This window comes from Canis lupus, chromosome 5, assembly GCF_048164855.1.
Source record: "Canis lupus baileyi chromosome 5, mCanLup2.hap1, whole genome shotgun sequence".
Lineage (NCBI taxonomy): Eukaryota > Metazoa > Chordata > Mammalia > Carnivora > Canidae > Canis > Canis lupus.
This window is the reverse complement of record NC_132842.1, coordinates 62,543,155-62,570,249: the sequence shown is the minus strand read 5'-3', so window position 1 is coordinate 62,570,249 and position 27,095 is coordinate 62,543,155. Positions and strand designations below refer to the sequence as shown.

The 27,095-nt window shown below is 41.9% G+C and overlaps 1 protein-coding gene across 10 annotated transcripts in view; it reads left to right on the top strand.

The window, feature by feature from the left end:
• Positions 1-27,095, top strand: part of FTO (FTO alpha-ketoglutarate dependent dioxygenase) — a 428,434-nt gene that overhangs the window by 209,426 nt on the left and 191,913 nt on the right. For 8 of the 10 annotated variants that reach the window (XR_012031485.1, XM_072827050.1, XM_072827049.1 and 5 more), the window contains exon 8: positions 12,087-12,211. Coding sequence is in view for 8 of the 10 variants with exons in the window: in XM_072827050.1 (XP_072683151.1) it covers positions 12,087-12,211 (125 nt within the window). In the remaining 2 variants the exon portion in view is untranslated. Of the gene's footprint in view, positions 1-12,086; positions 12,212-17,708; positions 20,963-27,095 lie in introns of those variants that run through there. The other 2 variants (XR_012031486.1, XM_072827054.1) reach the window with 2 other exon arrangements.

Here is a 27,095-nt window from a genome sequence, read left to right as displayed (position 1 = left end):
GGAGAACTGTTGCTTTTTTATTTGCAGAATGACTAGTTTTTGATGAAAAGATGCAGATAAGGCAAGGCCCTGCTGAATTGGAAAGTAATTGGGAAGAAGCTGGCTCTCATTCTCGTGTTCATTATGTGAGGTGTATGCAGATGCCCACACTTAATTCTGGATCCAGGGAGTGTGACTGTGTGCCGTGTCTGTACTTTAAACCTTTTACTTTCTTTATGGAAAGGAGACAGCTAAGGTAGGGTTTGTTTCCATGGATGAGATTTTGGAGAGATACTTTCATGTGTATTTCTTTTTACTCTCTCTCTCTGTATAGGTTACATGTAATACTTCCACATATAGTCTGTTAGAGCTTCCATTGCAGTGAGCAGCTAGAAATGTAAAGAATTAGCATAGTGCCTCTGCTGCCACTGACCTGTATAACTCTTGGAATCTCAGCTCCCCAAACTCAGTGTTCGCATCTGTAAAATAGGAATTACTTTATCATCATACCCCTGGAGCATCCCATAAATAAAACAGGAAATATCTATCCCATCATGGTAGGTGAGAAATCTTGTCTTTGTAGAAATCTTGCAGTGTGTCTTCACTGCTACATTACTGAGTCAAATTTCAGTGCCTTTGTTTCTTTTTTTCTTTCCAGCCTCTTGCTTATGCCCTCTGTTTCATGATATTGTTTAATGGTTGAGTTGCTCATCCTGGAAAGTACCAGCATGTTCCGAGGAAGGAGAGGTGGCAGGGAGGCAGAGAAATTTTCGTTGGCTTAGAGTTCTAAATGGGCTGTTAGTTCACTTCAGCAGTAGAGGCAATTACAATCCTGCTAATGAATAGGCAGTCAAGTGGAATTTCCCAGATATGGTGTCTTCTGGTGGGAGGATAATTTCACCACCTAAACATCCTCAGACATAAAACATTGTATAAATATTTTGTAATGCAAAGTGCCAACAAAGTCATCCCTTGCCAATACACTGCAGACCTGACAAAGGAAACTACTGATGGTATTCCAGTTTTTAGTGCTGTCATTTGAAAATCCTGGGAAGGGAAACATCATGGAAATGTATATGTGTGCCCTTCAACCTGAAAATAACAGTCTGCAAAGATTTTAGTAATGGATAAAGCTAATAGACTATAAGCTGGGACAGAACTTTACTTGGGGTTGGCACGTCCCTCTTTGGCCTGGCGTGGAGTGTCACCCAGAGCCAACAGTAGAGCATCTGGAAAATAAATTGATATTTTTTTCCCACATTGAATGGATTCATTTCACAGAATGATGGGAAAGGGAGGGGATGGGAAGGGTGATAAGAGTATATTTGTGAACCCCCCCATCCCCCGCCCACCCGCCAAGTATATAACTTTTGTTGTTTTGTTTTGTTTTAAAAAAAAAAAGCTAGTGCTTCCAAAGCCAGAATGATTCTTGGGCTCTCTTGGTAAGAATAATTATGCTGTTTCCTCTACCTCTGTGTGGATCTGCTTCATTATATAGACCACGTGTCGTAGTGACTAAGGGTAGACTCTACAAAAGCAAAGGAACTTATGAGGCTACTTGGAGAATGAGGGGAAAAGAACAATGATTTTGGAAACTCCATAAAGGTCAAAAAAAGGCTTTCAGTAAGTATGCAGAGACTAGAAATCAAATCCCATTTCCTATCATAAGAAGCCCGTTGTTTTAGCCACAGTAGTTAATGTACTGTATGTGAAAGATTTAAGACTAGTTGGAAAGCTTTGCTTCTGTTTTATTAGGCTGCTATTGAAAAGCCAACAGCATAACTTCGACTAGGTGCTTTGAGATTTCTTAATGGGCTGTCAGGGGCAAGACACCAGGGCTGTGCTATACTAGCTCTTTCCTGTACATTAAAACAACAGGGGCCAAGCGATCACATACAGAAGTATGAATTACTTGATGCTTTCTCTGTTCCATATGGCCAGCCATGTCTTTGGCAATTAATCATGTACAAAATCAGTCGAGTGCTCTCTGAAGCATTGAAGTCAACATTTAGTTGTACCTGTGCCAGTGGGGGCAGTGGGGTTGCAAGCGTAAAATAGCAGGATGAGGGGCTGCTGGCGCCAAGGCCCAAGCAGCTGGCTTCTATAAACAACACTTTTTTTCCTCTTCACCTTTCTCTCTCTTTCCCTCTTTCTTTCCTTCTTTTTTCCTTCCTTCCTTTTCTCCCTCTCCCCCTTCCCTCCTCCCCTGTCCCCTTGCTCCCTCTCCCCCTTCCCTTCCTCTTTACCCCCCACCAGGCCTCCCTCTCCCTCCTTCCCTGCCTTCCATCCTCCTTCCCTCCCTCCCATTCTTTCTGTCTTTTTTTTTCTTCCTTGACAAATATATGGACAGTTTTTCACCATCATCTGAAACACCAATGTTGCCAGTTCTGAGGTCCAGCTTCCATTCACTGTCCTAATACCCCACGTTAAGTGATATGTCGGGTCACCCTTCCCTCCAGCAGCCTCGGTGTTCAGCAGTCGTCACCATGACTATCCTGAGAGTTCATGCAGACCCAGGCCGACTGCTGGGGTTCCGGAGCTTCTTGATAAACATATGAGCTATGACGATTTCTGTGTTCGTAGGAGGAGAAAAATGGGAGGTCCTATTAAAGTGCTTTGGGGAAAAAAACCCCTCTAATTATTCACATTCGTGGCTGTGGTATTTTAGGATTTTATTTTTTTTTTAACAATTGCTATCCATACCGTCTGGGATCTTTTTTCCCAATCTTTTTTTTTTTTTACACATAATGCTGCTGGTGATAGGTCTCCAGCATTCGTTGAGCATTTTGTACGTGCCAAGCATTGTGCAGAGTGCTTTCAGAGTGGATTATCTCACGTAATCATCACAAGGATAGTTGGTGCTATTACAGACACCCCTTCAGAGATGAGGAAACTGACCAAAGAAGCATTTTCCCGGCATTCCTTCCCCTCTAGGCATCCTGATTACTTTCCAGGAGCTCCCTTAGTTCAATAGCTCATGATGGGAAAAGGCTAAAAGTATGACTTAATAGTACATTTTTGAGGCTCATTTGGTAAAAAGTCTGCTGAAATGTTCGTTCAAATCAAGTGGGTCTTTGAGATGAACTGAACCAAGTGGATCTGTAGGTGGAAATGAAAGGCTGCTTTGTGGGCAGCGTCTTGGAGACTACTGCCTTTGTGCCTTCTGTTCAAGACAGTCTAGCTCATCTGCTGTCCTTGCTGAGCCCGCCATGAAAGGCAGAGACGGGGAAGAGAAGGATGGAGACAGCAGCCTGAAGTAGTCCAGTAGATGTGGCAGCCAGCGGTGCCTTGGTGTTATCTCCCAGCCGAGGTCATCCAGGATGTGTCTTCTCAAATTCAGGAAACAGGGGAAAGAAAGTTTGAACATTGTGTAAACATTAGCACCCCCAAAACCCTCTTGCTCCCAGAGAGGGAGATAAAGTAGGCAAAAAGGCTGAGAGATGTGTTTATTTGTTCTGCTGGGCTGTGGATCCCAGCATGCTAGAGATCTTCATGATGCCCAGTCCAGTTTAGCAAATGTGAAGGCATCACTCAGCACCGAGCTCCAGAGGCCTCACAAAAGAGCCATCTTAAACTGACAATCAGTAAATGAAGGAAGACCTGAGATCGACCTTTCTTTGATGGGGCTAAGGCTATCTCAGTGGGTTCTGTGCCTTTCTTCTTTAAAAAAAAAAAAAAAAAAAGGAAAGAAAAAGAGAAAAAAAAAAAAGTGTTCCTGGACTTTTGAAGAGGGGAGCCCTGGTTGGGTTTTTGACAGCCCGTGGCAGTGTTGATGTGAGGAAATAGCTTTCCCAGCTGATAACATCTTAAACCAAGTTTCTTCACAAGTTGAACCTTTAGCCCTCTTTATCAGTCCGAGCATATCTTTGTAATTTGTGTGTGCAGAGGGGAAATACAGCCCTAACATGAGGCTGCTCTGTGTATAAAAAGTGTTCGGTGGGGCATTTCCCCCATAATGATGGTCCTGCTTTTTTGGCGCTGATGAGGAAGAGGAGATGGGAAGATGGGAAAGGCATGTAGTGCTGGCATCCTGGTATTTATATGACTTTTGAAATTGGAAAAACAGCAGCAGAATTTTTTTTTAAATGAACTAAACAGAGGGATTATCAGCCACGTTTGTGAAATGCCTCCTATTGCTGTGCATTTCTTTAGACAGAGTTCTCTGATTTGTAAGATGGGTGGATTAAATTTGAGTTTCAGAATTAAAGGCCTATCAGAAGCTGTTACCCCATATCAGAAAGGAGCCCAAAGAATTAAAGACTTCTGTTGAATTATTAGTAAGAAGTAAATGTTGTATGTAATTCTCCTTTTAAAGCTCAGCGTGATTCCTGTCCAAAAACCTTGTATGCTACAAATTCTGTTTATTGCATGTATGTCCATATGTGCTTTCTTTCTGATACCCCAGAATTAGAACATACTGGAAGGCATGGACAAATACATCCACCAAGAATTGGGTGAATTGCTCAGTTTTAATTGAATAAATTCAGTATTGGGAGACTTTTTCCTAAAATTTGAGACTTCTTTTAAAAATTTTTATTTATTTACTTTAGAGAGAGAGCACAAGTGGGAGGGGCAAAAGGAGAGAGAGAATCTCAAGCAGACTGCCCCACTGAGCATGGAGCCTGACATGGGACTGGATCCATGACCCTGAGATCACAACCCGAGCCCAAACCAAGAGTTGGCCACTCAACCGACTGTGCCACCCATGCACCCCAAATCTGAGGCTGCTTAGAATCTTAGAGTTTTGGTTTTCCTTTTTTCATTCTCAGTCAATCTCTTTCTCCTTCACTCCCTCCCTCCTTCCTCTCTCATTATGGTTTTTTTACTTGGTTTTGTACATAGTTTTGAGCCAGGAGTAGCTGAAAACACTGGGGGAATTCTTAGAGATCCTTAGGATGCTGTAGGTTGTCAGACGAGTCCAAAGTAGTTTGTTTGTTTGTTTGTTTGTGTTTGAAATGGAGAAAGTGAGATTTTTTTGGCTTATTTGGAAGGTGTGCAAAGATTACACGTGATCCCAGTGTAGTAAAACTTTTAGATGTACTTTTAGATACATCCTTCCAAATATGTATTACTCTTCTACATAGTCTCCTAGGGATTGCATAGCCTTACTTTTCTTGATGCTCTTGTTTAAAAATAGTTTTCACAACATTTTTCTTAGAATTCTCATCAGATACAGTTTGCATCAAACCAGAGCTTGTTTCACATACTGTTTTTGATCTCAAATAGTATTCTGTGGCTTGATTGTTCATCTTCTTTCCCAGACATGTTCCAGCATGTAATTTGCTTTCATTTATTCAACACCCTATCCCTCAGGAGTCTGTTTTCATGACATGGTGCCAAAGCAGGCACCTTGGAGGGTATTGGGAACAAATGGGCGTGGGCCCTATCTGCTCTAATAGAGCTCCCACTCTGGAGGAGGAAGCATCCAGTGAGTAAATAAGAAGAGCAATGGAGCATAGCAAGGTTTGTGAGATGTTCAAGAGCGAGAGTAAGGAGGGATGATCAACTCTATGTAATCTGGCGGAAGGATTTGGTTAGTGGAGAACTTCATAGAGGAGGTGTTATTTGAGATGTTTCTTGAAGAATTAGCAGTTACTAGCCAGTTATATAACAAGTAAATGTATTGTGTAGAACAGCCATGTGTTTTTAGGAAACTGAAATTGGTTCTAAATGGAATGGAACATGGCAGGAGATAAAATTTGGGAAGCAGTCAGGACATGTATTAAGAGATGTTGTTTTGGTATGATTTTTTGTGTTTTTATTTGGTCAGGTTAAGAATTCAGGCTTCTAAAAAAAAAAAAACTTTTCCCTCAAATGACAGTAAGTGGAGCTTATAAACAGAACTACTCTGGTTTAGGTGAAGTTTTAGAAGCTGAAGCTCCTTGTTTCCTTTGACCCTGAGATAGCCCTCTTATAGGAAGAACATTCGTGAGGGGGTGAGATGGAGGCAGAGAGGCTCATTCAGATGCTACTACATGGGCCGGGCAAGAGAGAGGCCTGAACTCAGCCTGTGGCAGCAGGGAAAAGATAAGTCTGAGTCGTATTGAACAGAGAGGGATGACAGGATTTAAAGTTTAGGTACCAGGAGTACAGGGAAAGGACAGGGAAGCCAGTAGGAATAGCCCCAGCCATCTGGATTAGGTAATTGGGTTGATAGTGGTGTCATTCGCCCTGCTAAGGAAATAGAGGAGAAGGAGCAGACCGATGAAGAAGGATATGATGCAAGAGCAATGATAGTCGAGATGTGGATGAGTGGAGGTTGAGACTCTATGTCTGAAGGGTATATTTAAGGAGAGGTAGGCAGTCATGGGCTATATGGGGCCAGAGCTTGGCAGCAAGGTCCACTTGAAGACATCAGTCTCAGGGGAACCTTGAAGCCACTGGAGAGGAGATCACCCATGGAGAGAGCAAACAGAAGATATCAGATGAGAACCAGGAATCTCGCCCTGGGGAACCCACAGAGGAGATGAAGAAGATCAGGACACGTATTAGGTGGTAGCCTAAGAGAGAATGGTGTCAATTAAAACCAGGAGTGGCATTAAAAATAAAACCCACCATCAGAGGGTAAAGGTTTTCTACCATCTGGGAGATGGAAAAGAATATTGTTCTGGCTCCTGATAGGTCGTGATTGATCAGTGGTCACCTGATTTCCTTTTCACATGTTTCATGTGAAGTCATAGACACTTGAAGAAATGCTTTTGTTAAAACAATATGACCTAGCATGAGACTGTTACGTGAGTCCTAAACAATAATAATCATAGTGGCATATGTCCTGGGTACCTCCTCCTCACAAGACCCCGTGGAGAGGTTCCAGTGTCATCTCTGTTTTACAATTGGACTGAAAGCCCATAACTAGGAGGTGACAGCTGGGATTTGAACAGCTAGCAGCCCTAAGAATATTCATAGTCTTTTCCTGAGAGGCCAGCATTTTCATCAATTTCTGTTGAAGAAGAGTTACTAACGAAATTTCACCCCAGAGCATGATTTCTAAATCCCTGATTTACTTGCCCTTAATTTTGAGAGGGAGAATTTGTTTTTGGTAACAGGAGACTGTTTAAAAATTGGTACTTATTTGAAAACAGTCCTGTGTTACTACTGATGGGAAAATGGGCTATTAACATTTCCGGCATAAAGTCAACCCTTGAGGAGCCAACACTAGTATGAGGGAAAAAAATATCACTGTTAATCCTTGTCAAAAGAATGTTCTTTGACACTCTGAAATTAGCTTTTGTGCAATGACTTTACTCTGAATTTTATGAAATACTATATTTTAGGGTCTGAATGCTCAATCTAAATTCACCCATCCTTTTCCAATATCTTGAAAACATTTTTTTGGTAACAAAATTTGTTTTGCTATCTAGATCTAGTTCTATTTTTACTGACTACTTTTATTCAGGTGTATTTAATATGTACACTTGTTCTCTGCATTCTTGGTTGTCCTAAAAATGTGATGAAATGAATTTTAACAATTAGGTTTTAGAAGATTTTCATGTGATAAAATAAACTTTTGGGGATATACAGTTCTGAGTTTTAACATATGTAGAAACTCACACCACCACCACCACCATAGTACAGAATAATTCCATCATTCCAAAATTCCCTTATGCTGCCTCTTTGTAATAAACCATCACCTGTCCTGATCCCTGGCAACCATTAATTTGTTCTCTGTCCCTGTAATTTGCCTTTTCCAGAATGTTAAGTAGATGGAATCATGCAGTGTTTAATCTTTGGAGACCACCCTCTTTCACTCAGTATAAGGACTTTGAGATTCAGACAAGTGGCTGCATCTGTCAATTGTTTGTCTCTTTTTTCTTTTTTACTGCTGAGTAGTATTCCTTTGTACAGATGTACCACAGTGTGTTTATCCATTTACCTGTTATAGGGCATTTATATTATTTCCAATTTAGGGCAGTTATGAATAAAGTTGCTCTGAACATTTTTGTAGCGGTTTTTGTGTGCACATAAGCTTCTGTGTCTTGAGCTAAATCCCCAGAAATGGGATCAGTGGGTCATACATTAAGTGTGTATGTGTAACTTTGTACAGAACTGCCAAACATGGCAGTATTTTGCATTCCCACCAGCAATGTATAAACTATAAAAAATTGAATTGCTATTTTAATGCTCTGAGGTTGAGGTTGGCAAGTTGTGTTCATAGTTCCTTGGGGTTTGGAAGAGATGCTCCATGACAAAAGGAGCTGTTAGGTCTTCCATAGCAGCTTCTTCAAAGAGAACTGCTCCAGTTTTGTTTTATGTATTGAGTTCCATGTAGAATACATTTGGGGAAAAAAAGAGGTTTATCTGTAAAGTGTTGGAAAACCACTGTAGTAAGGTGGTATTTCCAGAGCTTGGGACATGGATCATGGGTGTCAACTAGGGGAACACTAGGTGGCGCTCCAGGATTCCGCAGGTAGTGGGGACCAGGCTGTGAGACCTTGAACTTCCTTTTCAATTCCTTTTCAGTGCACATCTCTGTCAAGGAGGTCTTCAGGTCCTAACATTCACCAACACTTGTTAATGGCCTCATTTACAACGACAGAGTAGGCTTCTGTCCCAGAGCCTTCAGCAAGCAACATCTACCTAGAATGAAATAAACATACAGCTTTGTTTTTACTATATTATTTTTGCAGTTATCTTTTCATTTATGGCGGGTACCACAGGTTTTCCAGTTTTCTTTTGAAGAAACTTTACAATGTGAGTCATTTGAAATAAAAATATTAAATATTGTATACCTCATACACAAACATGGCAAGAATTTTGAGACTGTGCTAGAATGACTGAAATTTGGGAGACTGTACAATAGGGGGGCTATTTATTTAGATAGACCTTGAAGTGGATCCTTTTGTCAAGTGGAGAGTTCCTCTGTAAAGTATGTAACTATCTCAGTTTTTTTAATGAATTTAAAAGTAGAGTCTTAAAAGGCCATCTTCTCTTACTCTTTGTTTTTGATATACTTATTTTTCAAGTTTCTTCTTTATTTACTGATTTGACAAATATTTATTAAAAATTATTAGGGGGATGTCAGGGCACGATCTCGTGGTTCTGGGATTGAGTTTAGCATTGGGCTGCCCTCAGGGAGCCTGCTTCTCCCTCTGCCTGTGCCTCTGCCTCTCTCTGTGTGTCTCTCATGAGTAAATAAATAAAATCTTAAATAAAATAAAAATCATTAGGAACACTGGGGTACAGTAGTGAAGTAAGCAGTCAGGGTCCCCAGTCTTGCATAACTTACTTTCTTTAATCCTTACTCCTCCTCTCAGAGGCTGGCCAGGGAAAACAAGGGCCTCTGGATAAAATTTAAATGATGCAAATAGGTAAAGAAGAGATAAATGACTTTTTTAAAAAAGTTATTTTAATACCGTCACATGGAAATTTATTTTATTTATGTTCCTGGAGCCATCTAGATGTGTACTTTGTCTTCTCTTTGAAACATTTTGCTTATTATTTTGGCAAAATAATATGTACCTACAGACATAGTGATGAACCATATGACTTTTTGAGGTTCCTTCCAACCTTAAGTACTTGGGATAGGGTATTACAGACAAGGAGTGATGTTATTGTCAGAATACCCATTGATACTAGCACCTCTCTGAAATTCGACATCTTTTACATTAGAGGTCACAAGTTAACAGCTACCTGAGTTCTGTTCAGTCACTGGTGTTTCTTGTTTGGCCACCTGGTATTTAAAAAGCTAAAAAAAAAAAAAAAAAAAAAAAAGTTTTAAACATTTAAAATAAAAAACTTTCACATAAAAAAAATCAAAATGGATATCTTGTTTATTTTGAAAACTCATGAATCTGGCACTACTTAGCTTTTCTGAATGACAGAGTTGGCTATTGTTGAATAGTGACTGCCTTTTTGCACAGAACACATACTCTCATCAGGTAATCTTGCTTAAGTTATTCATGTTACCTTTCTGGCTTTGGTGGGTATTTGCATTAGCAATTCCTGCTTTAGCCACGTGGAACCCAGGCTTCATGCAGGAGAAGCACCTAGAGAAAATGAGTTTTCTTCCCTAGGTCAGAGAGCTAAAAATGTCACTGCCCTCGAAGCTCACTGAGTGTCCAACTGGGTGAATTGCCTGGTGTAGAAGTTGTAACTCTGGACTCAGGAAGCTGAGATCAGGGTCCTTTTCTTGGCTATAGCTAGTCACATTATCTTGGATCCTTTAACAGTGGAGTACTATTTCCTATCTTATCTTTCTGTATCAGTTAGTTTTTGATTGTAAGCAACAGAAACAGATTCTGGTGAATTTGAACAAAATGGAACTTGATTGAAAGGATATTGGATAACTCCGTGGTATCAAAAGAAGAAGAATGATCTCTACTTAGAAAGTTCAGGAAACCAAGAATACTTTGAGGGCCACGGGTGGTAGGAACTAAGGAAATTGATAAATGGCCTCCAAATTTTTTCCCTTTCTTTGTCATTTTTCTTCAGTGTCTGAAGTCCTAGAAGAGCGAATCAGGTTGGCCTAGCCCACACCCTTCATGGGAGAGAGTGGAATACTTTAGTTGGCAGTCTCTCTAAGACTGCATACAATAAAAGACTTCCCTAAAAGAAGGTTTGATGTTGTTACAGGAAAGGGGGACTGGGTCTGGATAGAAGGCAACCAGACAACAAATGTTCACTATACCTCTTCTCAAGGCTGTCCTGGAAGACATTTCAGTATACACTGTAAAATGCCATAGAGGAGTAAGGAAGGAGTACTTCCAAGTTACATGAAAACAATTGTAAGTGTGCTCTTTAAGCAAGTGAAGGCATTGGCATCAGTTCAATACGGACTAGTACAAAGAAAGTAAGATTCATTCCTTTTAGTGGGATCCTGAAGACCCGGGATCGAATCCCACGTCGGGCTACCTCTCTCTCTCCCTCCCTCCCTCTCTCTCTCTCTCTCTCTCTCTCTCTCTCTCTGTGTGTGTTTCTCATGAATAAATAAATAAAATCTTAAAAAAAAAAAGATTATTCCTTTTAGCAATTGCTTTGGGTATAACATCTCCAAAGAAGCCACACCAACTTTAAATGGAAAACATCTCTAAATTCTTGAGATTTCTATTCCAGTTGTATGAAGATAAATATGTGTGATGAAAAGTTTTATCATTAAAACTCAAAAGGCATTTGCACACTTACATTTCAGGTCCCAGTAGAATACTCTATATTGTTTTCTGAATTGTTTTTTATAATGTTACATGAATTTGTGTGTTTAAAATACGTGTATGTAGAACTAGCACACAGGAGTGAGTTGTAGACAAAATTGAAATGATAACTTTCAAATTCAAGTTTCGGTGTAATGCTCCTTGTTAGAGTGAGCAGTTGTGCTGGGGCTTCACCTATTTCTAAAAGCAACATCTGACCTTTTGCAATGCCAGGTAGAAGCTTGAGTGTTTTTGTACTCTCCTGTGAGCCTAATTTCTTTTAAGGACCAGAGCAGTGACTGTTGAATAACTGATTCTTCCTCAAATCAGAAATCTGCTGTGCACGAGCATCCTTGTACATAATTATTTGAAATATGTAGTGGATTTTTAAAGCTGGAAGGATTCATTGAGACTGAATTTGATTTTTTGTACTCTTATTGTTCCTTTCTTTGCAAGCTCTTGTTTTGCAACAAGCAAGAAAAATGAGTGGACACCCCCCCCCCCCAAAATTGCTGGCATGGCTGGAAATAGAAATTAATGATTCAAATACGAGAGGCAGTGCAGAAATCCTCAGCTGGGTGGCAGGAAACAGAGAGAGTGAAAGTCAGAGACTGCTCTTTTTCAAAAGGCAAAACAAACAACTCACAGTGAAGTGTACGTGAAAATCATTTCTAATAATAGCTCATGGGAGACAGTTCCCAGGAAAAAGACCATTGGTGCACTGAGGAAATTAGAGCGAGAACACACAGTATCTCGATGTGTTACTTAAGGCAATGGAGCTTTAGAGTTTACCTTATGTGCCTTGTACATTGATTAAATACAAAATATATGCTGGCCATTTTGACCATCATTTACTGTATTGATTTGTTAGCAGGGGAACTGTAATAAAAAAGCCATTGATTTACTGTCCTTATTTGCTTATGGGCTTTTTTTTTATTATTAATTTTTCACGTTCTCTCTTTTTTGGACCATTTCTTCTAGACAAATGCTGTGCTTCATGAAGTTAGAAGAGAAGGGGTCCCTGTGGAACAAAGGAATGAAATCTTGACCGCCATCCTTGCCTTGCTCACTACACGCCAGAACCTGAGGAGGGAGTGGCATGCCAGGTTAGTTGTGTTACAAAATGGGGATTTGTTGTTCCTAAAAAACAGGAGCTGTAATTCGGCCGAGCCCTTCCTTACAGTGGGTCTCGTCCCTCTGATTTGAGGACCCATGAAAAATAAGCGAGTTATAGTTGCTTTCAGCCAAAGTTAGCTCTGCTTCATATGGTACCTACATTAATTGAAATGAGCCATGATGTCATCTGTAGGTGTATATGATTTATCCCTGAGTGTAACACTTCGCATAAATGTTTGCATCCTGAGCATAATATAATAGTAGTACCTGATGCTGAAGGACCCTTTTAATCAACAGTCTAAAAGACTAACATTGCTATTTAGTTAGGGCAGATGTCTGGGAAATTCACATAGTGCTCTTACATCACTCAGTGAGAGGCAGATTGCTTGAAAGTGGTCTATTTATCAACCCCAGTTTTATAACTGGCCAAGTAGGAATTATGTTGGCTTCAACCTCATTTCTTTGCTCATGGACTTACCTGTGATTAGAAAGTTGCTACTGGTAGAAAGTTTCTATAGATCATCAGTTTTTACAGAATGGATGCTTGCTTAGTATGGATTCTGTTATCTTGCTTTTATTTGAAAAACAATTAATGGTTGGAACGCTGGAAGCACTTCCCCCGAATGTTAGAGTTACCTTTTAGATCAGCAATTGGGTAAAAATTGTTGAATTATCTGTCTCTCAGCAAGAGAGAGAGGAATCAGGAAGATCAGGCTGAATTTTGTTGCGGGGTCTTATCTGATGCTTAAAAATCCTATGTGCCTGGGAGTCAAGAACATTGATAGACATAATATTTCTCCAAATGAGTTCATACAACAGAATTTATAATAATTGATGGCTTTACTAGTAATAATTATCATTAAAATTGGTTTGTGAACAAGGCTGAAGATGAGCATTTTCCAAGAAAGGAGACACTGAAGAGTATGAACTGTCCTCCCCAACTAGGTATTGGAAAGCTGCTTTTCAAGTGTGTATATTATCTCTAAATTCATACTTGATTTAGAAGAATAATTTTAAAATTCCCCTGATACTCTCCCTCTCCCTTTTTTGTAGTGTAGTCAGATTAAAGGACAGTTTCAACTACAGTAAGTAAATAATCTCCAATTTAACTTTTCTTGTATTCCAACTTAAGCATATATATTCATTAAAATATGCACATTTTATTAAATACTGGAAAATCCATATGGGGACATCTAAGATGTGTTTCTATATTTAACCTTTTATATCTTTTTCCCCTGGTGATTCTTATTAAATAAGAAACAGAAAAGGAAAGAAAGAATTTCCCTATAATCTCTCTTCCACACCCTTCCTTACTACCCCCCCTGCCCCATCCCTCCAAAGACAGCACAGCTCAGAGACCAAATGTTGAGGATGGATGTCTTCTGTTGAGTGCATTTGGTTTGTTAACAATAATTTCCTACTACACCAAATCATCAGACAACATGCCCGAAATGGCCTATTTAAAAGGAGTCTGGTTTCAGCATTTCTGGCCCTTACTGCTAACAATTTAATCAGGAGCTGGAGCCAGTGTTGAAGTTGATGGAGTCTAGCATCTGAAACAAAAATTCTCAAGTCCTTTGTGGTAGGGGAGGAGAAAAGAAAGAGCTTAGCTGCTGACACTCTGCAGACCCCCTTAAAACTAAACACCTGAAAGCAAATTTCAAGAGGGTCATGTCTTGAGAGCTCAGAAGGAAAAGTGTCTTCAGAGTATTAAATAACCATAATCCTCCCCCCGCCACCCCTTCTCCACCCCCATTTGATGTTTCCCATCCCAGTGACCTATCTGAAAGACTCATCCATATGATCTGTATAAACAGACTGTTACCATACACCACCTCTCTTTTCCTCATCAAAGCTTCCTCTGGCCGTCTGGAACCGGGCACTACCCCGAGTAGCCATCAGGCGGGTGGTGGTGAAAGTTATAAAACATCCACTGCCGAGCTAACCAAGCCGCCTGTGTTTTAGAGATTGGCTCATTGTGTACTTTGGAATTACACGAGGAAAAATGTGCTTTGACAGAAAATAATTAGCGCTCGCCAAAGGCCAAGCAATAGGTTACAGTATTTTACTTTCATCAAAGCTGTCAGGGGATCAGTTAGATTAGATAATAGAAATTTTTTCCTCCGAAAGTTAAATACAGATGACTCTAATTACCTTCTATTGCACATTGGAGAATGCATGATGAGTAGTACAGCCTCAAGAAATGGGGGTCAGCAGAGACTCTGCTGCCGGCAGTGGCTCCAGTAGGGGTCCATTGTCATAAAGAGCACCCCCCCCCCAGCCCCTCTGCAGTTCCTCTGCAGTAGTGATATGAGGGAGAATGTTTTGAAGCCAAACTTGTAACTGGGTTTTAAAATATTTCTCTCCCTCTCAGGCCCACAGCTGAGGCATTGTTTGGACTCCCTGAAGTCTCTTAAACTGAAAGCATATGTTCCCTGTAATTTCACTTTTTGAGCAAAGTGTCACTTCTGCATGACTCGGGGTAACTGAGTTTGTCACAGTGTCACACAACCCGGTGATTCCAGAGGCATATCTGAATGCTGTGGGTCGCCTTCCCCAAGCTCGGTAATCCCATAAACAACCCTCTCCAAATAGGCTTATTAGGGCTGTCTATTCACTTCCCCCGAGTTGAATGATCCCAAGTACATCAGGAGAAGCTGTGTGAATGCAGGGTAAGTGTTAACAGAAGTGGTACAGAATTTCTGAAGATTTGGCTTTGTTTATACAGTCCACTCTGCCTGATGGACAGCTTGTTATAGCTTTTAAAGAACTGGGCGAGCCCTCTGATCTGACCCCTTCTTGACCTCCGCAGCCCAAAGGTCAGTCTGCAGCTAATAAACCCTGAGGTTCTTAGGGTCTACTGTAGGAAAAGGCAGAAAAAGAGCAGCTGCAGGGACTGGGTGTCCTGGGCGAGGCTGCTTTAGGGTCACTCTCTGATAATGAAAATGATTACCAAATTATATGGAGGTTTAACCACAGTAGTGAGAGAGAAGAGGGTGGAGCCCTGTGTATTAGGTCTGATAAATGAACTGTGAAGAAGGCCCATCTGGCTCCCAACGTCTTGTCTCCCCCTCTCTCCCTACCAAGGGGAAACATTTTAAAATAACAGCAGTACATATAGACTCAATGACCCATGCAAGGAGCTGGAATGGATTAAGATTTAATGGTGACAGTGGAAGAAATTATCATTTGAAAAGTGCGCTGAAGAAAAGGTACAGCTCCGTGTCCGTGCCCGAGTTGTTTTTCTAAATAAAATACAGCAAAACATCGGCGCCTTGGTTTATTTTCCACAAATCCCTAGTGCCTTTCCTCAACTGTGGAGAATTTTCAGGGCATGTCTATTGTGGAATAATTATCCGTAGTCAGCTGGAGGAGAGGAATGGGCTTCCTTTGCCTTGAACATGGTGGAAGGAGAATCAGATATTTTGTTTTCAGCTTGCTCACTCAGTTGAGCGAATATAGGTAAATCAAGTGTTCAGGAAAATGGTCTACAAAAACGCTACGATCCACTTCAGCCCCTGGCCACCAAACATTGTGCACGTTTGGATCCTAGATGTACCTGTTACTCTCAGACACACAACTTCGTAATTTCTTGTCTGTAAAAGGAAGATGAAAGCACGTAATGTCCATTGAGTAGATAGAGTTGCTCCTTTCTTTATTCCTTTTTCAAAAAAGCATCATAGCAATGCTAGTTGCCAGCGTTGGGCAGGTCATAAGCTGTATGTTCCCTTCCTGTTCATTGATAGGAGTAATCTACTTAAAGCTCTCTCCCAGCTCCCTGGGAAGAGTGTCCTGGCATCCGAACTGTGATGTTGGGTTTCACTAAGCTCTGTGCTCTCCTTCGGAGACGGTGGGCACGGCTATGACTCTGTGTTCTGAAATAAGAATGAGTTTATTTCATGAACATTTTTGTGTGTTTCCTGTATATACCATACACAAAACACCACATAAGATGCCATGGGGGAGACATTGTGTTCGACAGCCAGTTGAAGAATGTATCTGGGGATGAGATTCTAGCAAGTTCCCAGAAAAGCGGGGTGTGGAAGGCAGTGGAAAGGAAGGTGGTGGAACCATCCTGAAACCACAACGGAGAGGCAAGTTGCTCCAACCCACTCAGGAGAATATTTCACTGTATACATCATTGCAGACCAGAATTGCTGTGCTTTTGAAAAGCCTCTTATGTTGAACTACACTGTCTACACATACAACTGTCACTCAGACAATAGTTATATTTAAAATGGAAACAAAAAACTAATAAACATTATCCAAAGTCAGTATATGTTTCATTTTGGATTTTGACTTGACCTTGTTCTGCCTGTGGGGAACTACAGTGAGCTGAGAGCTAGGTGGAGGCTACACAGGGAGTTGAGGGACACTTGTCTGATTTTAATGCTTTTTAGCTTGGAAATAACACCTTTAAATTTGTGCTGAGTAAGATGCAAATACAACAACATAAGACGAAAGCCAGGCCATTAGGGTTTTTTTTTTTTTCAATTGAGATATAAATTCACAAACTATAAAATTTCATGTAACATAAAATTAGTCATTCTAAAGTGTACATTTAAGTGATTCTTAAAAGTATACTCGCAAGATTGTGCAACCATCACCATTATCCCATTCTGGAGCATTTCTGTTACCCCAGAAAGAAACCCCAGAACTGCTAACAGCCACTCTCAATGCCCCTTTGTCCCCTTGTCCCTGGCAAGCACTAACCTACTTTCTATCTCTATGGATTTGCCTTTTCTGAACATTTTATATAAATAGAACCCTACGCTATGTGACTTTTTGTATCTTGCTTCTTTCATTTAACATAGTGCCTTCAGAGTTGATCTGCGTTGTAGCCTATATAAGGACTCTGTTCTTTTTCATTGCCAAGTAATATTCCACTGTAGGAATAGACCACGTTTTGTTTATGCATTCTTCACTTACCAGACATGTGGGTTGTTCTTTGTGCTGTTCTGCTCTGAGTGTAAACCCAGGAGTGGAATTGCTGAGTCATATGGTCACTTGAGGACTTGCCAGACTGTTTTCCATATCTGCCACCCTGTCTTATATTCCTAGCAGTAGTGCACAGGGCTTGAAGTTTTCTCCACAACCTCACCAACACTCACTCTCCTTTGTTATTTGGATGGTAGATATCCTAGTGTGGTTTTGATTTGCATTTCCCTGACGATGAATGATGTCTTGAACATTTTCTCATTCGCTTCCTTAACCACTTAGATTCTTACCGGGAGATTTAAGAACACAACTGATGTAAGCATGCACCCCCGTTACTTGGAGAGAAACTCATGAGCCCATTAGGAGTATTCGGCTTAGCAAGGGGCCAGGGCTCCAAATGAAGCTGTCGTGAGAGTACAGCTGGGCCCATTCCCTGGTTTCTGTAGGCAGGCCCAGCCCTTGGCTTATTTGCAGGTAGCCCTGCGTATTTGTTTTGGAAAACCCCCACCTCATTCCTTCTCCCATTCTCCTCCATCCCTTTCGTTACAGCCTCTCGGAGCCATTGCACACTGGATAGGAACGTAACTGAGTAAACAGACACTATTTACAGCTCGTCCACTTCTAGGCTCAGAAGATCATCGATAGTCCCATCGTAGACAACTTCATTCGGGTATGAGGAGCCTTAAAATGGTGCTGAGAACAGTTTCAAAACTGTTTATGGCCATTTCTTAGGAAAACTTTCAGAACTACTTACTTCCAGTCAAAATTAACTCTAGATCTTGATGACTTTATATACGTCTTCCGCATATTGGGCTTTGTCAGCTCAGAGAACTGCCGAGTTAGCCCTTTTCCTGGACAAGAGAACCATCTTGTTATTGACCATCTCCACTGTAACCTTTACCATCTGCACTTACCTCCAGGACAGATCCACTTTGGACATCTTTGTTACGGCTCCAAAATCCAGCTGTTAGAACCTTTCCTACAGTGAATGAGCTTCAGAACTGTGATCTGGGTGCAGCAAGTAAAACAGTTTGTGTATAACTTCTGTGGATCAGCTCTGGTCCCAAGACTAGCACAGGAAAGTTTTTCTCCATGGATATGTGGTTTCTCCTTTTGCCTCCTGGCAGGCCTGAATTATATACAAAACTGACAAGTTGATCCAGTCCAGTTTAGCCATGAACTGTTATTTATTGAGTGCCTGTTATGTACAAATAACCATGCTAAATGCTGTGGGGAATATTAAGATGAGCATGGTACAGTGTTGATTCTGAAATAATGTGTAGTTTAGTGTGGGGGAGGATAGGGCAGGTTTATAGGAACACAGTGGCTAGCCTGCAGATTTTCATTTTTTTTCTGCAAGAACCTGGAAGATGACTTAGCATTAAAGTCTAATCCAAAGGAACCTACAGTGTGGTAGGAGCTTACAAAAAGGAATAGCCTCACATATATACATATTTGATTCTTTGTTTACATTTGGTCTCCCCTACCAGAATATAAACCTTGTGAGGGCAGGGCATTTGCCTGTTATCCAGCTGTAAAATCTGCAGCCCGGCTCATTGCAACATTAAGCTGTCAGCTTTATTAGAACCATGCCCGATATGAGCAGGGACCCTGTTGCCTATTTGCCACATATCCTTGCATCTAGAATAGTGCCTGGCACTCAGATTTATTCAGTGGCTGCCTGAATAGAATAGCTTTCCCGTCAACCCATTCTGTATTTGTAAGTACTTTGAGTTCCTTCTTAATTTTGAAGAGGAATGACTCTTTGAGACGCCGGCCTCTTGCTTTTTTGAGTATGTATTCATCTCATCTAGCCAGAGGTAGAAACCGTGAAGTTGAATGTAAGGAGAAATTTCTGATATGTGGTTTTTTGGTGTTTAAGTCCCAAGACTGCACCCTGACTACTGCTTCCAGCAGGAGGTCCAAGGAAGGACACTGTGTGCACAGGCTGATCTGGGTCCTTGAGGAAGAGCCCAGAAATGGACACCATGGAATTGAGCTGGGACCAAGACAAAAAGACATAGTCTCATTTCTAAGGCAGCTATTCCTGATCCCATGCTGTTCTTGGAAATGAAATAGAAATGGGGGAAGGGGGAGAGGCCTCCCTAGAGCCATTCCTCTGAACAAGAGGATGACTTTCAGGCCAGGAGGGGCAATGCTGAACCTAAATGGGACTACAGGGGCCCCTGGGTGGTGCAGTCATTTAAATGTCTGACTCTTGGTGTCACCACAGGTCATGATCTCGTGGGTCATGGGATCGAGCCCTGCATCAGGCTCTGTGCTCAGTGGGGAGTTTCTGTCTCTCTCTCCTCTGCTCCCCCTACCCCCTGCACTCACTTTCCCTGTCTCTCTGAAGTAAATTTATATAATATATATACACATATATATTAAATAATATATACATATTAAATGTGGCTTCAAGTTCGCATTTTACCTGCTCCAGGGAGTTGCTTTTTGCTGGTTACCTGTGAATATCCTGATATGCCTTTAATGGTATCAGTGCAGTGATGAGCGTCAACCTTAGTGAGTTGACATTTGGGCCAGAATTTGCTTGCTGCCCTCAGAAACTGTGGTCATGAGAAGTGGAACCACTAGCCCTGAGGACAGGCATAGCCCCGAGGACAGGCTATGGGATGACGAAGCTGAGGTTACTATCTTCTGAGACAACATGTGATGGTGTCGTCTGATCATGTCAACTGCTATCACTCACGTTAGAGAGAGGGGCTGCTACTTCTGGCCGAGGTAGTTTGGAGCTAGAAGAATACGGTCCAGTAGCTAACTCTAACCCTAACTGGCTGAATTTGTTTGCAGGGTTGGGGGCGGGGGCGGAATACATGAAGAAGCTTCGAGGGAGAAGGAGGAAGGCACTAGCCTGCCATTTGCCATCTCTTCCTTTCCTTTTTAATACATCTGTCCCATCTCCTTTAATAATTGCAGTCACTGCTTTCTGCTGCCCTTAGCAGAAGAATGTCCTTTGTGTATCTGAACCAGATTACTCCATAAAACCTGGTAACTCCATAAAACCTCCTCATAAATGTGTAGGAATTGAAACATTGTATAAATTTAGAGCAAGGATTAAATGAGTCTAGAGATAGGGTTACCTTTTCTCCAAGATACAGCAACTTATCTTAAGGAGGCCAGTGTTGTTAATGTTATTACCATTGTTACTGTCATTATTTGAACAGTTTTATGGGAGACAAAAGCCAATTGACTTCTGCGCATCTTATTTATAAAATCAACACACAGGCTTCAGTATGAGCTTCACTCCTGGCAGATTCTGACTGTGATTGGTTGCTGACTATTTCTCACAGGCAGTGCTTTCTTAAACTTTTTGAAAAGGCATTGATTAATCCATTTATTTCTTCCACAAATACTTACCAAGTGCTTGCTATTTGTCAAGTACTTGCTGTCAAGCACTGTTGCAGGTCCTGGAAGTGGAGTGGTAACAACACTGATGGAAGAGCTTCTCTCATGGAGCTTATGTTCTAGAGGGAGGACAGACAAGACGTGTGTTCCTAAGTGGAACTCTGAAAATCTCCTTTGAAGAAAGGCGGTGGGGGATTGCGCGTGTTAATGCACTCCAGAACTTAATAAACGGTGGTTATGGTTACTGTGAGTGATCTGTCAGTTATGCATTGACTCAGCAAATATTTATCGAGTACCGAGCTGGTAGCAGACACTATCATGGGCCTTGAGGTTATAGAGATGAGTAACACTTGACTAGGGGAAATGTATTATGCAATATAGTACAATAAATGCTGTGCAAGAGTATTAAGTCAGGCTTCTGTGCAAAGAAAGTGGGGAAGAGAGGGAAGAAAGTGGCTGGCTCTTCTGAAGTGCTCTCCATGTGACTCTCACTATATGCCCAGCTGTTGTGGGGAAGACTGCTCCATTGTAAAATTGTGTTGGCTGCAAGTGGGTAGGAAGCATTTTGTCTCCAAGAGTGAGAAATAGAGGAGAAATTTATGTGTGATTATGGGTCATGGGATAAAATCTGGGATACTTCTTTCCAGAGGGATTTAATTCTCAATGATGAATGGGGGATGTTTTCTTTCAGAGCAAATTTCATTAACATGGCATGGAGGTTGGGAGCATAGATTCTGAGCAGGTTGCCTGGGTTTGAGTCTTGGATCCATGTCTGTAATAACTCTAGGCAGTTAGAGAGAAGTTACTTAACCCCTCTGAAGCTTAGTTTTCTCATTTGTAACTTGCACAGGAGATAATAATAGAACTAGCACACTAGGTGTTCAGGAAAAATTACCCATCACCTTTAGATCCAAACAGAAAAGTCAAAAATAAGCCTGGCCACATTAATCCTTTGAGAGTATGTCCCCCCCCACCCATGTCAAGCCCCAGCCTCATGGTAGGAGCCCCACCTTACCACACCTGTGTAGGGATGAATGCTAGATGGATTTTGTCCTGTGCCAGGCCCCACACTAATTAAGCACTGTCACATAGAACTGACAGACGGAGGCCTGAACTCCAATTTGAATCCTTTCTCCAGCTGGCTTTTCGCTCGGGGCTTGATACTCAGGGTCTCAGCAACCCTCCCGCTGGACAAGGTGCTCTCTGTAAGTTAGATCCCAGGGAAGTGCTGGAGGTAGGGTAGGTGTTCCACCTGACCGTGTCACCCTTCTCCCTCCACTGTCCTTGAAACCTGCAGTGGGGCTCATTTTAGTAGTAATAGCAGCTAACGTTTATTGAAGACTAAGTGCCAGTGTTTTAAGTGGCTTAGGAGGTGAGAAAACAGAGGCATGGCGAGGTGGAGTAACTTGCCCAAGGCAACATGGCTAATGGTGGAAATGGAAGTTAAGCCAGAGCAGCCCCAGCACAGACCTGGGCTGTGAGGCTTTACAACCACTCATAGGTTCGTGTAGTACTTTGGCATGGGTCCCACAATAATAGGGCTCAGAGCCCTTCCAGGATCCTACCCAGGGTGGAGAAAGGCATGAGTATATTAGCAAAGGTTTCTTTCCTCCAATATCTAAGCACGTTCGGCACTTTTTAGTTGTGGGTGCCCCTCTCTCTGTAAAGAAGTAATTTCCAGCCCGTGTTCTCTTTTCAAGGAAAGTTACTACCTTTATAGCTGTGTCCTCCTCCTATATTGTTTACAGTCTTTCAGGTGGGAGTAGGGGCGCCAATGGGAACATCAAATTTTAGCCTCTAAGAACCTGTAAACCCTCTAAGTGGAGAAATTTTGAGGCAGGGTTGGTTAGTCAGGGCTGATTTGAGTGGGTTCCCTTAAGGTGAACAGGTAGCATTTAGCTCCTCTATGATGGGTCCGTCACCAGTTGTACAGTGTGCTTAAGTCTCGGAAAGTATTCACCGTGTGTGGAGAGTCATGATCTTACTCTATCCTGGGATGTCTCCAGTGCGTTTTACAAATTTACCCTGTAATGGATATTCCAGGTTACAGATCAAAGTTTGACTCTGCTTTCAGCTGAGGAAGTACTGGGGGGAGGGAGGGGGGGAGGAACAATTCTGTCGGCCTGTAGGGGACACTGTTGTATCACATATCGGAATGAGTTTCAGCATCTTGTCTCAGGACAGAAAACAAAACCGACAAATCAAAAAACAAAAATAGGTCAATCACCCTCATGTTACTTATTGAAATTATTTGAGTGATTCCAATGTGTTTAGAATAGTCACTGCTTTCAGGTATTTATCAGGCCATGTCGTATCTGGGCACGAAAGGAACAATTTAGCGTTTCTTTGCCAGGTGGGAATGATTGACACTTTTCTGATTAGCTTTCTCTTCATACTCTCTTCTGGACAGGGTACTTTTTAGTTCAATAAACCTTTAGGTTTAGTGGAATTATCTTCATTTTTCACTAAGACATGCCCACGTCAAGTTGAAATGCTGGAGTTCTGCCGTATTCTAAATAAATATCATAAGCCTTTTGAAGGGCATTTTGGAAGTTCTGAGTCTCTTCTTTTTATCCATATCTTTTACTTCACTGAAAAAAAGATGCTGTTTACTGAGAAAATGAAGTCCTATCTATAAGGCAGGCCTGCGTAGGGCTCAGCCGGAGCTCCGGGAAGCCCGCTGCCAGATGCTCGGCATGGCTCTCGGTTGGGCATGCCTCTCTTTCCAGACTGTAGACAGTCTCCGTATCCGTCCAGGTGCCCCGTGGCCTTGCCAGCAAAGCCTCCACCCTCACCCCCCCGCCCCGCCCCGGCCCAGCTCTGGCCCCTTCCCTACTGGAATATGGGCCCTGGAAGGCGATTGTAATTAACCCTCGGAAAGCATAGGTTTTGCTAAGCAGCGTGCACAGTAATGATTTTGTTAGCTTGCTTCATTTCCAGTTTCACCATCAATTATGCCATGTGTTTCATCCAGTTGGTGCTACCCTCCCAGTGTTAATTATAACCTACAAGACTGTTACAGTTAATTTTATGGCAAGCATATTGTCTCTTCAAGGCTCCAGAGCAGCTCATAAATTATCTTGAAGGTAAAATGTAACTTGGGGAACTAGTTAGCAAAATTCCATCCATCTCGCTTAGGAGCTGCAGCTGCTACTGTCAGCTGCCTCGCCGCCGCATTGTGAAGGAATTACGGTGGGTCAGGTTTAAGAGGGTAGGCCCGGGCTGTCACTGAGGAGAAAGGCTGTCCTGGCCCTGTCAGACAAGTACCTTCTGCCAATCCCTGGTGGTTTCACTTTGCAGGCAGGAAGAGGCAGCCAGCGCAGGTGGATGGTCCCCAAGCTGTCTGTATTCATTACTTTACAGAAACTTGTTGTAGGTAGGCAGGTCCGGAGACCTTTCCTCTTCTCTGTTGTCATGATGTTAGGCATCATCTGCAAAGTGTGAGAGAGATAACTCTATAACTAACTCCGGGTTTGGGCCGGAGACGGCAGAGTGGAGGGGCGGGAGTGAGCGGTACCTCCCAGCAGCCCCTGGAAGGCCCGTGGCTGCAACCAGCATTTTATTTGTGGTTGTTATTGTTCACATAATCTGATAAAGTAAGATTTCACTGTGAACGAATGTACTCTAAAATTGCCTACTAAATAAATTAGCAGGTTATCTTATTGGGATAATAAACACACTCTTTTTCTGCTTCCTCACACGAAGTCTAAGCTTTACATTTCAGCCCTTAGGGCTTTAGCATTATTATTTTTAATGACTGAACACAAGTCTTTCATTTAGCTTGTTTGTAGAGTTACTGTAAATGATCTTTCTGCTGTTGGTTCTTCATTTGAAATTCTGCATGTTATGCTTGCTTGGAGAGCTCTGAGGGGCCTCTGAGAATCGGGAGCTGTATTAAGCACAGCATCTTCCAGCAGCATCGCGAACAGGCTGTGGCAGGGAAGTCAGAGAGGGTGTGTTAAGTCGGTACGCCTGCACGCATAAATCTACGTTCCAGGTGGAGCAGAGCATACACAAACAGTGCTTGAGAGCTCTGCCCCTTCCATGAGCTGCTGGCTTCTCCCTGGATATTTCAGAGCATTTTCACATCTACCCAGAGGTGCGTATGACCCATCAGCCCTGGGCTGTGTAACTAAGAGAATGAGACTGGTTTCAAGAGGGTTAGGAGGGCCCACGCAATGTTGAGGCTGTGCCCAAAGAGGCCCCGGGCTTTCCCAAGGAAGTGTCCTTCGGAGCTCTTACTGACAGCAGCATGATACCTGGATATTTGTGAGTTTTCTAGTGAATTCAGACAAGAGGTTACAAACACAAATGTGTACAGGGCCTGGCAGGTACCCCAGATGAACGAAGCCGGAGTGGTGGGGCTGAGGTGCTCAGGAGGTACACACCCTGTCAGAAGTAGGAGCAGCTCTTCTGCTTTGCAGGGGGGGCTGGCTCTATGTTACTAGGTCCTCTGCATCTTCAAGAGAAATGGAAAATGGAGACTATGTGTATATGCTTATCAAGTCTTCTATTTGAATATTAGTGGAAATTCTTTTTTAAATATACTTATTTAAATATTTATTTTAGAGGGGCGAGCAGGCATGAGCCTGGGGAGGGGTAGGAGAGAATCTCAAGTAGACTCCAAGCTGAATGCAGAGCCCACTGTAGGGTTCAATCTCACGACGCTGAGATCATAACCTGAGCTGAAACAAGGAGTTGGACGCTCAACCAGGTGAGCAACCCAGGCACCCCAATGTTAGCAGAAATTCTAATGTTTGTACCTTAACATTCAAGCTAATTAATCAATACCTGTCTGAGGACTGGATGGTGTAGATAGGGTTCTGCTATAGACTGGAAGTCCTGCCTTCTTTGAATGAAAACTCTTCTCAACTTTCTCATACTTCTCAAGAATAGAGATAATGACCGGGCCAGGGCACCAGAATGCAGTCTGGGTATTGCCTTCAGTGACCTTTTAACATTGTTCTACTCTGTGTGGGTTCTTACTTGGAGGAAATATTTGTGTGTATTTGTTTGTTTGTTTATTTATTTTGCCTCTAACTTGGCAGTCTCCTCTTTCCTTTTACAGAGAAATCATGAGAGTTTTTAGAAGTCAATGAGGTGTATGTGGTGCATAGTGTCACCATAAAAAGGGTGTCTGCAAAAATGTTGGCAAATTTGAATCTGATGAAGGATTTGATTCTTGGGGATAGGAGTAGGGCAGGGACTCTACTGCTAGTGATCACCATTTCTCCTGTTGCAGTCTCAAGCTTAGGCCTTATCCCTAGCTCCACCATGGGGGAACCCAGCTGTTCTTTCATGGCTCAAAGTTGTCATGTGGTCAGAATAATCTTTTAGTCTCACTGATCCGGACTGATGCCCACATGGAGGTGTGGTCTGGGAAGTTGTTAAATACATGTGGGTTTGATCTTCTGGAGAAGAGGAAAATATAAAAGCAATTTCTTTCCTTTAATAAAAAGAGAAAAGTAAGCATAGACCCTGGCTGCTGCTAAAGTCAGCTGTTACGCATGCGTGGCTGAATTTCATTGTAAATATTTCATAAGGGCTGTTAGAATGCAGCCAGGTTGACATCACAGCCCCCACTGTACCAAAGGAACCATTTCACTAAAATAAGCCAACATTTCTAAAGAAACATGAATTTCTAATGTAAAGTTAACATCAGGTCAGAAAACCCTCTGGAAGAAATGTCTGTATCAATGTTTATAATCTCTGCATTTATGGATTTGCAGTTTGTGCAAAAAACTCCCAAAGAGACTTTATTTTGGTTAAATAAGACCAGCTCATGAAATCGTCTGTATATCCAAATCCATCTTACCCCAATGTCTTGGCAGCCTTTTGTATAAATAATGTCTTTTCCAAAATGTGTGTATTTGAAAAAGGAAGAGGGAAATTAAGTGGCATGCTGTGTCTCTGGGTTGCCATCCACTGACAGAATGTTAGGAGCAGAAAGCAAAGACTGTTCATTCGTTCTTTAGAGCAAATTACAGAGCTGTACGTTAATTTATTGATTTAATTGAGGCATGGAAGGTTGCAGTGAAGACCAAAATGTTTACCCTCCTTTCATTTTCCTTGTTTCTTTTTATTGTAGGAAAAGTTTATTTAAGCATACCTCTTTTTTTTGTGGTGGTGGTGGTTGGTATGTCACACAAAATAAGTACGAGGTTTAGAGGCTTTTTGGCAGAAAAGAAAGGATATTCACATTTTGTAAAAACTTAATCCATGTTCACAGATGGTCCTGTTCAGGTGCTATTTTAATTACGAGGTAAAGAACAGCCCCACACAGTTGGAAGTCGTCTTAATAAATGGAGAGGGGCTTTTGTCTTCAAGCGTCAAAAAATCCTTGTTACTGAGCAATTTAAAGACTTTGTGTTATAGGGGAGAGTCTCAAAATGACCAGGATACTTGGAGAGAGCAAAAGGATGGGCTTTTCTCAAGATCAAATGAGTTCCCTAGAAATGTTTTACAAGTATGTGGCTTTCAGCTTCCTCAATATTGGTTGTTTTAGCGGTGGCTTTTTCCAGTGATACATGTGCGCCATGGATATGTTCATATGATCAGAGGGAAAATAAA